At 40.0% G+C, this 11,632-nt stretch overlaps 1 protein-coding gene across 2 annotated transcripts in view; it reads right to left on the reverse strand.

Annotated features, from left to right (window-relative positions):
* The window catches only part of USP47 (ubiquitin specific peptidase 47), a 110,781-nt gene extending 99,594 nt beyond the window's left edge, over positions 1–11,187 (reverse strand). Inside the window, exon 1 of one of the 2 annotated variants that reach the window (XM_040456860.1) lies at positions 10,622–11,187. In XM_040456860.1, coding sequence (XP_040312794.1) covers positions 10,622–10,660 — 39 coding nt within the window. In that variant the 5' untranslated portion in view covers positions 10,661–11,187. The remainder of the gene's footprint in view (positions 1–10,621) is intronic. The other variant, XM_040456861.1, reaches the window with a different exon arrangement.
* Positions 11,188–11,632: the final 445 nt, after the last annotated feature.

Consider the following 11,632-nt stretch of genomic DNA (forward strand, 5'->3'; position numbering starts at 1 on the left):
ACACACACACACACACACACACACACACACACACACACACACACACAAATAGGGTGCCTGGATGGCTCAGTCAGTTAAGCATCTGATTCCAGCTCAGGTCATGATCTCATGGTTTGTGGTTCAAGCCCCACAACGGGCTCTGTGTTGACAGCTCAGAGCCTGGAGCCTGCTTCGGATTCTGTATCTCTCTCTGTCCCTCCTCCACTCACGCTCTGTCTCTCTCTCAAAATAAATAAATAAACATTACAAAAAAATGAATCCATTTTAAAAGTAGATGTCTTCTGGAACCTTAATTTATAATAGATATTTAAATATACAATTTAATACTATGTTTTTCACAACACCCTATTTTCAATACAATTTTTTCTTTCCAAGTTGGGCTACCATGGTACTCTAGTACCCCAGAAATGTACTGGCTCTCTCCCTTCCATTTCAGCAAAAAATTGTGGTACCTCAACACTAAGATGCAAAAAGTTTATGTGACTAATCAAAAGAAATGGAAAATAAAAAAGAGGAAACCCTAAAAAAGTACTTAGTTAGTTTTCATGTAAAATCCAAGTTCACCCATTTAAAACTCCCTAGGAACCAGATGATAAAAAAGTACTTCATACTATGCACTCAGGGCAGGGCACAGAATTGACACATGAAAGCAAACAACTCATCTAGGAACAGAAACTAATACAGTCAAATGTGGCTAAAACAAAACTGGCCTGGGCAGAAGACAAAAACATTAAGTTAGGAATTTAAAGAGGATAGACTGATTAAAGAGGTTAAAGAGGATAGGCTGATTACATATAAGCATTTAGTTCTGCGGCTTCTCAAGATATTGCTAAAATAAGAGTAAAGAAATATTTTGGAGAGCCTAAACCTGTAAGAAACCAGAAACATGGTTTTAGAAACCAGAAAGCAGATCAAATGGTAATGACTCTACATCTGAAGAGGCTGAATTCTACATTAGCTTAGAAGAAAACCAGACGACATTTATACCAAAAGGCCTCCTATACTCCCAGAAGTGATGTTTCCAGGGTTGAGGCAGAGAAAATATACCACGGGCTGAAGCATAATATGGTGCCAGAAAGTAAGTTAAGTGCTCAAAAAGCAAGGATGAACACACCAATGCCAACCAGAAAGAGCTTCCCTGGCCAAGACTGGAACAGCTTAAAAAACAAAGCAAATAAAATAGTATTGGGTTATAACTGAACGAATACAATAAATACCCAGAAGTCTATATCGATATAAACATATAAGTAGATATATGGAGAATAGGGATAACTCTTCTTCACAGAATTCCAATGAATAAACAGAAATAATGAGGAAAATAGAAAATTGCTATTAGAATGCACCAGTAATAAGACAAGATCCATACATGGATGCTAAAAATTAGTAGGCAGAATAAGTTTAAAAAGAAACAAGATAACTGCATACTCTCCAATATTTAATAATTACTAAAGAGGAAAACAGTAACTTTACAAGTGGAGAAACCCAGCAGACACCATACCCAAGAGATCAAGGTTAACGCATCACTAGCAGTACATCATATTCCCCAAGACCCCCCCATATGATGTACTGAGGACACATCACATCTGTAATATCCCTCTCTTTAATTCCTAACCTCATGAGAGAAGTCATAAATCATGAGAAAATGTCAGACAAACCCAAATTAAGGGCCATTATACAAAATAACTGTTCAAAAGTGTCAAGGTCAATGAAAGAAGGAAAAGGTGAGGATCGTCGAAGATAAAAGGAAACTAAGGAGACAAGACAACAGAATGCAGCATAGGATCAAGAATTTGGATCTTGGAACAAAAAAAGCCCATTAGTGGAAAAACTAGTTAAATCTGGTTAATTTCTTACTTTTGATAAGTGTTCATAGTTACATAAGATGTTAACATGAAGAGAAGCTCGGTGAAACGTATATGAGAATTCTCCAATCTTTTTCCAACTTTTCTACAAAAAAACTTTAAAGGAAAATGGGAGGGGGAAAAAAAAACCCTGAAAGGCACAGAAGCTGGCATTTTCAGACACCGTGGGAATAAGGGTGGGGTCCAAACTAGAAGAACAGATTGAAATTTAAGAGGCAGTGAGAACCCCCAGGCCTCTCTTTTGCTCCTTGACCCTCCCTGGCAAAAGGCCAAATGACCTCGGAGAGCATGAAACAGAGTGTCTCTGCACTAGAGGACGCCAGGCTCAAATGAATGTGAGGAATGCCATACTGAAACCTGGAGAACAAATGAAAATGTATTTACATTCTTTAACATTCTTAATGATTTTCCTACTCAACTCCCAAGCTTGTCCTCTCCCGGCATAAGATCAGAAACCTTTTCTGGGAAATCAGTCCAGCACAAGATAGAAGATGTGTCATTGGTAATCTGCAAGGAAGTTATTCAACTATATCCCTCTACAGGGAAAATCATAATCACCCACTTGTAGGGCTTCTAAGCTTTTTAAGGCACCCCTTTTAAGAGCTGACTTGGAAGGATCACCAGCCATCTCATATGAAAGACAAAGCCCAAGCAAATAAACACAAAAAGGAAATCTGGAGGAAAGGGGGGATACGCAGAGAGGAAAACTATACTAATTTCCCAACAGGGATAAGAGAAGCATTGCATCCACAAGTCAGAAACAGAATATTTAAAATTTTTTCAGGAAAAATAAAAAGAGTGCTTGGAAATTATAAATATGATGGCAGAAATAAAACCTCAGTAGAAGAACTGTAAGATAAAAGTTGAGAAAAATTTCCCAGAAAGCAAGGGGAAAAGAAATGTAAAATAGATGAACACAGACAAGAAAATTAGAGAAAGCAGTCAGTAGGCCCAACGACTAAACAACAGGAACTCAAGAGAGAACAAAGAAAACCAATGGAGGAAATGAAAAAAATACATTTAAGGAAATTTCCCAGAACTGATGAAATACATTTCTGAACGAATAAGACTACCCTGAACTCAATAGAAATGGATTATAAAAGACCTATACCTATTCCCGCACATAATACAGGAATTTCAGAATTGTAGGCAAAAAGATTCTCTAAGCTTCCAGAAAGGAAAAAGAAAGTTTCAAAATAGTGGGAAAGAATCTCCTAAGCATCTGATGCCTCAACAGCAACACTGAAAAAAAGAAAACAGCGGAGCAATGTTTGCAAAATTCTGAGAGAAAATTTTTTTCTAACCAAGAATTCTCTGTCCAGCCAAACTCTATAAAGCAAGAGAAAAGAAACATTTTCAGGCATGTGAGGTCTGGGAAAAATTGTATCTCATCCAGAGACCACTACTGAAAGTGGTCCTCCAAAATGAGAAAACAAGCAAAGAAAGAAGACATCAGATACAGAAGGAGGAGACCCAATACAAGAGAGACCTGAGGGGGTCTACTAAGATGACAGTAAAGGCAAATCTAAGACAACAGCTGCAATTCAAAAAAATGTAAATAAAAAATTAGTAGGTTTGAACAAAATAAGACGAGATTTACACACTTGAGAGAGAGTTTGGACTAAATCACAGTTTCTCAACAGTGTCACTAGTGACACTTTGAGCCACATAATTCTTTGTTGAGGATGTCCTGTGCAGTATAGGATGATGTTTGGCAGCACAGCTGGCTTCCACTACTAGATATCAGTAGCACACTCCCTGCCCTCCTTCCACCCACCCAACACCGCCAAATGTCCACTAGGTTGTCCCCTGTTGAGAACCCCTTGGCTAAATGAAGTACACAGAAAACTAAACAAAAGCCAATTTAAACAAAAACAAAAACCATTAACTCGGGGAAAACAAGATGTACTAGAAAGGAAAATAATCACAGCAAACTACAGGGCTCAACTATGAATAGCTTATAGTCACACTGAGTACTGATGTAACCAAAGTACTTGCAATATGACAATACCGGGAAGATTAAGCAGGATTGAGAAGTGTGTCTCTGAGTGGCTGGGGAGAGCAGTAAACCGTATCTTCCACTGTAAGAAGTCAGTAGATAATGCCTTAAACTGAAAAACCAAGAAGGAACACTACTAGCATGCTATTTTGAGATATGGAGATAAACATCAAAAAAATGAGTTGAAAGTGGTTGTCTTTGAAGAGCCTGAAATAAAAGGGAAGGAGAATTTGCAAACGACTATGTTTTGTCAATAATCTTGCAGAACTATTAAACTCTTTTAAATGTGTGCATGTATAACTTTGATAAAAATTAAACTTAAAAAAAAATCAACTGAAGCTGGATTATGAAGTACTTTCACTGGTGAAGGCTGTGCGTGCAGACTTAGAACCAAACAGCTTTATAACTTTGAGCAAGGTCCTCAACCTCTTTAAATCTTACCTTCTTCATCTATAAGATAATGAAAAACAATAGCTGTCTTAGAGGGCTCTTACAGGAATTAAATAAGATAACATATGTAAACTGTTTAGCATAGTGTCTGGCACACAGTGTTTATAAACAATACCTATTATTCACTTGGCAATCAGAGGGTAGTAACTATAAACTTTCAAAGTAAGTAAATCATAAATTCACCTGTTTTAGAAACTAACTGACGTTGTGGAGAGGACAGCTTAGGAAAGAGAACAGCCTACAGGTCAAAAAAACAAAAAAACAAACAAACAAAAAAAAACCACCACTTAGCAGGAATACATTTGAATGAGAAAACAGAGGCAGAGCCACAAAGTGAAAAGTAAGGATACAAGTGATGAACTAATTTAAATATAAGAAAAAGGAAAAAGGAGGAGTCAAAAAAAAATCTCCCAACTTAAGCAAATCATAGATGCTGACAATACTAACTGAACAGAACAGGAAAGAAAAGTGTTGAGAGGAGAACATGACAAGAGAGATAGAAAAGATCTTGATATTACCTACATTCAATTTGTGGGTCTTAAGAGTACAACCAACTAGAGATATCGAGTATGCAGGTGGAAATCTGAATCTAGAAGAAGAGGGGTCAGGACTGGAGACAGAAATGGGTATATTACAATGAAACACTGAAGCCACGCAAGTGGATCAGATTACTCTGTGGCAAATACACAGAGCAAGAAGAGAGGAAAAAGATAAAAATCAGCATAAAAAACAATATAATACCAAAAATTACCTCAAAAACTACAATTAGTTCATTTAAATTTCTTTTTTTTAGTACTGTACATGCCCATTGTTGAACTATGTAAAGAAAATCTAAATATAGCTCAATGATCCAGATATCCAAGAACAATAATTATTATTTTAGAGTATTCCTTCTAATCTTTAAGTGTGCATAACCCTAAATTGTCCATTCTTTCCCTGACAAATTTGGAATCATACACAACTGCATTCAGGTTTTTTGCTTTATTAAGTGGACATTTCCCCAATGGTGTCTGAAATACTAATGATTTTTATTAAACACTCCAATATATGTAAACCACGGTTGTTACTTGACATAACTACCAAACTGCCTTTTACTGGTAAAGGAAAATCAATACTCCAAATATTTTTTTTAAAGGCTAATTTTTAAAGAACGGCCAAAACCAAGAAAGATCATCGCAGCCTATTTCCTCAAGTAATTAGGAAACATAAAATTAAAAGAATATTCATTTGACATTGACCGTAGTAAATACTGATGGATTTTATTAAATACCAGATAATAGAGGGGTGCTTGGGTGGCTCAGCCAGTTAAGCGTCCAACTCTTCGTTTCGGCTCAAGTCATGATCTCACGGTTCGTGAGTTTGAGTCCAGCATTGGCTTCTGTGCTGACACAGCAGAGCCTGTTTGGGATTCTCTCTCTCTCCCCCTCTCTTTCCCTCTCTCTCTTCTCCTCCTGTGTGCTCCCTCTCTCTCAAAAATAAATAAATGAATAAAAGAAAAACAGGTAACAAATAAAAAATAAGTTGTTTTAATGTTTTGGGAGTTCTCAGGGAGCCTGGGTGGGTGGCTCAGCTGGTTAAGCATCTGACTTCGGCTCAGGTCACGATCCCACTGCTCGTGGGTTCAAGCCCTGCGTCCAACTCTGTGCTAACAGCTCTCAGCTCACAGCTTAGAGCCTGGAGCATGCTTCAGATTCTGTCTCAGTCTCTCTGTCCCTCCCCGGCTCAAGCTCTCTCTCTCTCTTTCTCTCTCTAATATAAACAAAAACGTTAAAAAAAATAATGTTTTGAGAGTTGTCAATATCAATGGTCTTCATATAAGACCTTATATGGGAGGTCACTGTGAAGCTCAAATGAGGTAATATATACAAAGCCCATATAACAGCATCTGACATACAATAAATGTTCCATAAATATTGGTTATTACTATCACTACCATTAGTTCCAAATAGAAGCAGTAGTTACTGCATGGAAAAGAGACAGAAAGAAATGCACTGAGATATGAAACTAAATACTCTTTTGTCTTTTCTTTCACTTTTCCATCTTCCCTACATTTATACACTCTGGACATCACTTTAAGTACTATGGTTAAACCATTAGTAAATATGTACCTTATCCTTAATTACACATAAGACACTTGAGGGAAAAATGAATCTCTCCTATTTCCTCTACACATTCCTTACATGTCACAGTACAGTAATATGCACAGTGAGGACTCAATAAATATTAGTGTCACAAATCCTTATAAAGAAGGAGAATAATAAAAGCAACAAAGCAATAAATAAAAATTGGAATAGTAAAAGCAAGAGATCTGAAAGCCAATATTAATACAATTCAAAGAGATAGAATAGAATGAAAAAGTGAGGTGAAAAGCTTTACTGTTAACCACAATGAACAGATCACACTCTCTGCTCTTCTCTAGGTACAATAATTTAGGAGGGATACACCAAAAACACTGGACTGTGTCTAAAAGAGAGCAACTGAGAAAAAGTTAAAGAACTGAGGACGCTCAGATTGTAGAAAAGAGGACTGACTTCCTACTCCCCTCTCACATCTTCAACAATGAGAAAAAGCTATCCTATGGGAAATGATTTAGGATTTCAAAGGCAATCATCAAAAAATGGCAGGTTTAGAGGTCTAGACTTTTTTCAGCTCAAAAACTTAAAATAACATCTTTTCTAAGGCAAAGATGTTGTCAGAGATTAGTCATGAAAATGTTCAAGCAAAGGTTGGAAAACAGCCTGCCAACGGTGCTATGGAAAACATCCAAGTAGGGGATAACTGGTTAGAATTCTAGGTTTCTTTACAACGCTGTCACCACATCAATGAATATTACTGAATATATGTTCCAGAAAGGATACTGTCCTAGACCTATAATGTATACAAAAACAGAAAACTGAAAAACACACACAAAGATCTCTGCTGCCAAGGAATTCATAAAAAATAATATAAAAATGTGGGGGCACCTGGGTGGCTCAGTCGCTTAAGTGTCCGACTTCGGCTCAGGTCAGGATCTCATGGTTTGTGAGTTTGAGCCCCACATCGGGCTCTGTGCCAACAGCTCAGAGCCTGGAGCCTGCTTCAGATCCTGTGCCTCCTTCTCTCTCTACCCCTCCCCTGCTCGCACTCTGTCTGTCTCTCTCTCTCTCAAAAATAAACAAACATTAAAAAATAATAATATAAAAATGTATATTACAGTTTGAGACCATAATAGATGTCACCAAGCACTATTCATTAGTTGCCAAATGAATTCCAGTCATATGTAAAGGTCTCCTAAGAAGGAGAAGTCCCTAAGGTTAAAATGGTCATAAAAAGATTTTTACAATAAATGAGCTATGGGGTGTTTAAGGAAAAATGTATACAAAGAGTCTGAACAAAGAAGTAGCAAAGAGGTGATAGTACAAATAGAAGTAAAAAGCAAGTTACAGAGAAACCCGTTTGGCTGCATTAAAAACTTGTTTCATGGGAGAAGAGATAAGCTGAAAAGGAAGGTTGTGGCCAGAATCAACTGTACTAGGCCTTGAATACAAAGCTAAGTAGTTTCAAATTTATCCTGTAGACAGCATCTATAGTAACTACTCAACTCTCCTATTGCCACAGACAACAGTAAATAAATGGCATGGCTGTGTTCCAGTAAAATTTTATTTATAAATACTAAATGTGAATTTCATATATTTTCATGTGGCACAAATTATTCTATTTATTTTTTTACAATAACAGCCATACAAAAACGGGCTACGAGCTGGATTTGACCCACAGGGTTTACCAATACCTGTACTACACTAAGCTGCCTTCTTTGGAGTGGTCTACAATACATTTGTCCTGGAGCTTCAGGGATGAGAATAATATATTATTCATTCAACAACTACACACATGCATGAATGCACACACCCAACCAAGATCTAAATCTAGTAGAGGTAAGAGGTTCCCCATACAAAGGTCCTAAAGACAAAACGAAACAAACAAAAACAGAATCCTCTAGATTGTTGATAATAAGCCATTAGAACCAAAGCAAGTTTTTTTTTTAATTCTACAATTTATTTTCACATAGCAAATTTATTTAGTTACACACTACTCTTCCAGACCCTCCAGGTTACACGGAGGGATCTATAAATTAGAATCAAGGAACAGTGCAGGGATGTGAGTTCCAGTCCTCACCCTCTAATTTACTCATGTGATCCTAAACAAGTCACTTTCAATCCTCTGGCCCTATGTCCTCATCTCTAAAGTAAAGGGATGTTAAGTTACTAGATGATCACTATACTCTCCCTCAGCGTTAGCACTGTATAATTCTATTCCTACTACAAAGACCAGACAGGAGATGACAAAGACAGAAGTGATAATTAAGGACACAGAAAAGGCATTGACTAAATGAGCAGGCAGATAAGACAAACAGATAGGAAAAAAAACAAAAAAGTACAATATCACCAAAAGCAAATGCAACAGAACACCCAAGGAAGAGAAGCAAGTAAGAAGAATTCAGAAAGAGTATGGCTATCAAAAAAGAACTAGGTAGCTAGCTAGCTTAAAAAGGCAAGAACTTCAAGTGACAGTCTTAAGATGTGAGACTACTGTGCATGCTTCCAGGAATCATGAGAAGAGCCAGGGAAAAAGAACAGCCTGAAGATGAATCTAGATGATGGGGGGTTGGGGGGGGAAGGCATATGTTCCAAAAAATATAGAAGAAGAAAAAACTGGGATGTGCTTGAAGCCTTAGGTAAAGGAGTTAGTCTTAAAGGAGAGGAAATTAAAATCCAAACTTTGGTAAAAGCAGCATTATAGTATCAGCTTTTACACAACAGATATTTTCCTGCGAAGTTATATATCCATAACGTGTTTTTTATACACCAATCAGGGAAATCTGATGTTGCATTTTCTTAACGTTTCACCTATATTATATTTTTCTAATGGTCAAAAAATTAAGAAAGGACTAACTTTGGTTTTTGTAAGAATGAAAACCAGCAGTATGTACCTCTAAAAGAAAATGCATGTTGTATCTTTCTTATAGCAACTATTACTTCGATCCTTGCATAAGAGTTACTTAGGTAGTAAGGTACCTCTCCCCTACATGAAGCTCAAGGAACATTACCAGTGTTCTCTTTCTTAGTAGCTTTGAAAGCTTCCAAGGCAAGAATTCTGATTAATTTATCTGCTTAGCCACTTTGCACAGAGTTTGTGATGTTCGATGAATAAATACTGACACATGATACCGGAGTTTTTAAAAAACTGTGCTTGCAAAACAATATCATCTGACAAAGTTAGAAAAATATTTTTATCATAAATAACTCTAATATCACTTTTGCAGTGTCAGAGCTTGCTTAAGTAACAACCAATTGCTACAAAGCAACTAAAAAAGCAAAACTAAGAATTTTTAAGGAACATCACTTACAAATACCAAGATTCTACACAGCTCATTTCAAAAAGACACTGCCTCTATTTAAGGTATATGAGAATAAAAATCCAAAGCATTAGCCTGATGATTAACCAGTTAAAAATACACATTTGGATACGCTGAAGATATTTATAAAGCCAACAGAGATACTATTAATATGTTGAAATTCACTGGCCAGTGCTGGATTCTACCATTAACCTTCTACTACTATTCAAGAGAAGCCAAGATGTCAAGGCTTCTCATATCACTTGCTTTTAAGAATTCAAGAAGTCACCCAAACTACCATACACAACCCAACTACAAAAAGTAGTTCAGCTCTCCATATGGTAATGTTCGGCTATCTCTTACCTTTACATGAAAGTCACATTAACTTTTTCAACGATCTTCGATAGGCCCCATTTAGGCAGGCCAACGGTATTTACCGAGTAACAGGAGTTCAAAAAAGTCCTAACAGTTAACTCTGTCCTCCCACAGATCTCAAGTTGGGTGTAGATTTCACAAGCCCCGAAAGCTACACACTGCCACTGTCAAAACCAGAAGAAGCACCGTCACCCTGTCGTGCCCATTACCAACTGTTACAGAATTTTGTCTTCAAAATTACGTTGGCTCAACATGTTAAATAAGTACTTAAAAGGCCACTTTCTTCCCCCAAAGCTGGACCTGATCCCTTCCACTCCGCTCCTTTATTTGTCCAGCCCGACAAACGCGAGAAAGGAGGTCTCGACTCCCCAGGCCCCTTAGATCCAGTCAGGTCTCCCAACTGCTCACCGCACCCACCGTACAGCCCCCACCACACACCTCCTCCTTCCCTCACAGCCAGGCCCGCACAAGAGCTGGGCCCGCAGCCGACCCCTCGCCCGGGCCTGCTCTGCCTCGAGCGGACGCAGGCCTCGGGCCTAGCCTCCTCCGCTGGCCCCTCACCTCTTTCGGGACCAGTTGGTTCTCCTCGCCGGGCACCATGGCTCAGACTCCGGCCGCTCCTCTCTGCCCGGCCGGGGGAGGGGGCAGGGTGGTGGCGGCTTTCTAACTCAGGAGAGAATAGCAGCGGCAGTCATCCTCTCCACCGTCTGCGTTCCGGCAACCGCGGAGGCCTCAGACTGGGCCTCAGACACCAGCGCGCAGACACCGACCCACGGCTGCTCCGCCGCTGCCGCCGCAGCCGCCGCCGCCGCCGCCGCCGTCGCCTTCGTCGTCGGCCCCTCCCCCAGCCCGCTGCAATCAATGGAAAAATGGCGGCGGCCGCTCTCGCGAGAATTCGGACCGTCGGGCTCCCAGCCCCGCGCCAGGCGCCCAAGGTGCCGAGGCAGCTGTCGTTCGCGTCTAATTACCTCACCTCTTACTCAGCCCCGGGATGTACAAAAGTGGTTCAGCGGCCCTGCAAACGCCTTTCGTGGGAGGGATTCTGGGCCGTCCATCTCGGGACTCCCCCTGCCGGCAGGGAGAGGGCCAGGCCTCAGAATACTCCATGCCTTCTGGGGCTCTTCGGTCCCGCTGCCCACCAGGGAAAGAGTCGAGCCGAAAGCTCCTTCTCTGACCCTACCGCCCCCCCCCCCCCAATACGGCTCTCCCTTCCTGTTAGAAAAGCGGCTGAACTTCAGCCCCTCTTCACATAGCCCTGGCCTCTTTCTGGAAGAGAAGGCGTCACGGGCGGTCTCTCGGCCTCCGCCCTCAGACGCGGCCGCAGCCTGAAGGAACTGCGTTTTCTTTTTCGCCTCTCCCTACCCTCTTGATGGCCCCGGCTCGAGGGACCTCAAGGCCATTTCCTGCGAGGGGAGGCAGCAGCCCTCGTCCAGAGAAACGTTGTTACTCTCCACGCACCTCCCCCGCCAAACACACACATACACCCTCCATTAGAGGGGCACTCTCCTGCCCCCTTTATGGGAACTTCCTTCTCCCGACAGGTTCAAGTCTGGGACTGAGATCGCTTCTGCG

The sequence above is a fragment of the Herpailurus yagouaroundi genome, unplaced genomic scaffold, assembly GCF_014898765.1.
Source record: "Herpailurus yagouaroundi ecotype Mexico unplaced genomic scaffold, PumYag 218, whole genome shotgun sequence".
Taxonomy (NCBI): domain Eukaryota; kingdom Metazoa; phylum Chordata; class Mammalia; order Carnivora; family Felidae; genus Herpailurus; species Herpailurus yagouaroundi.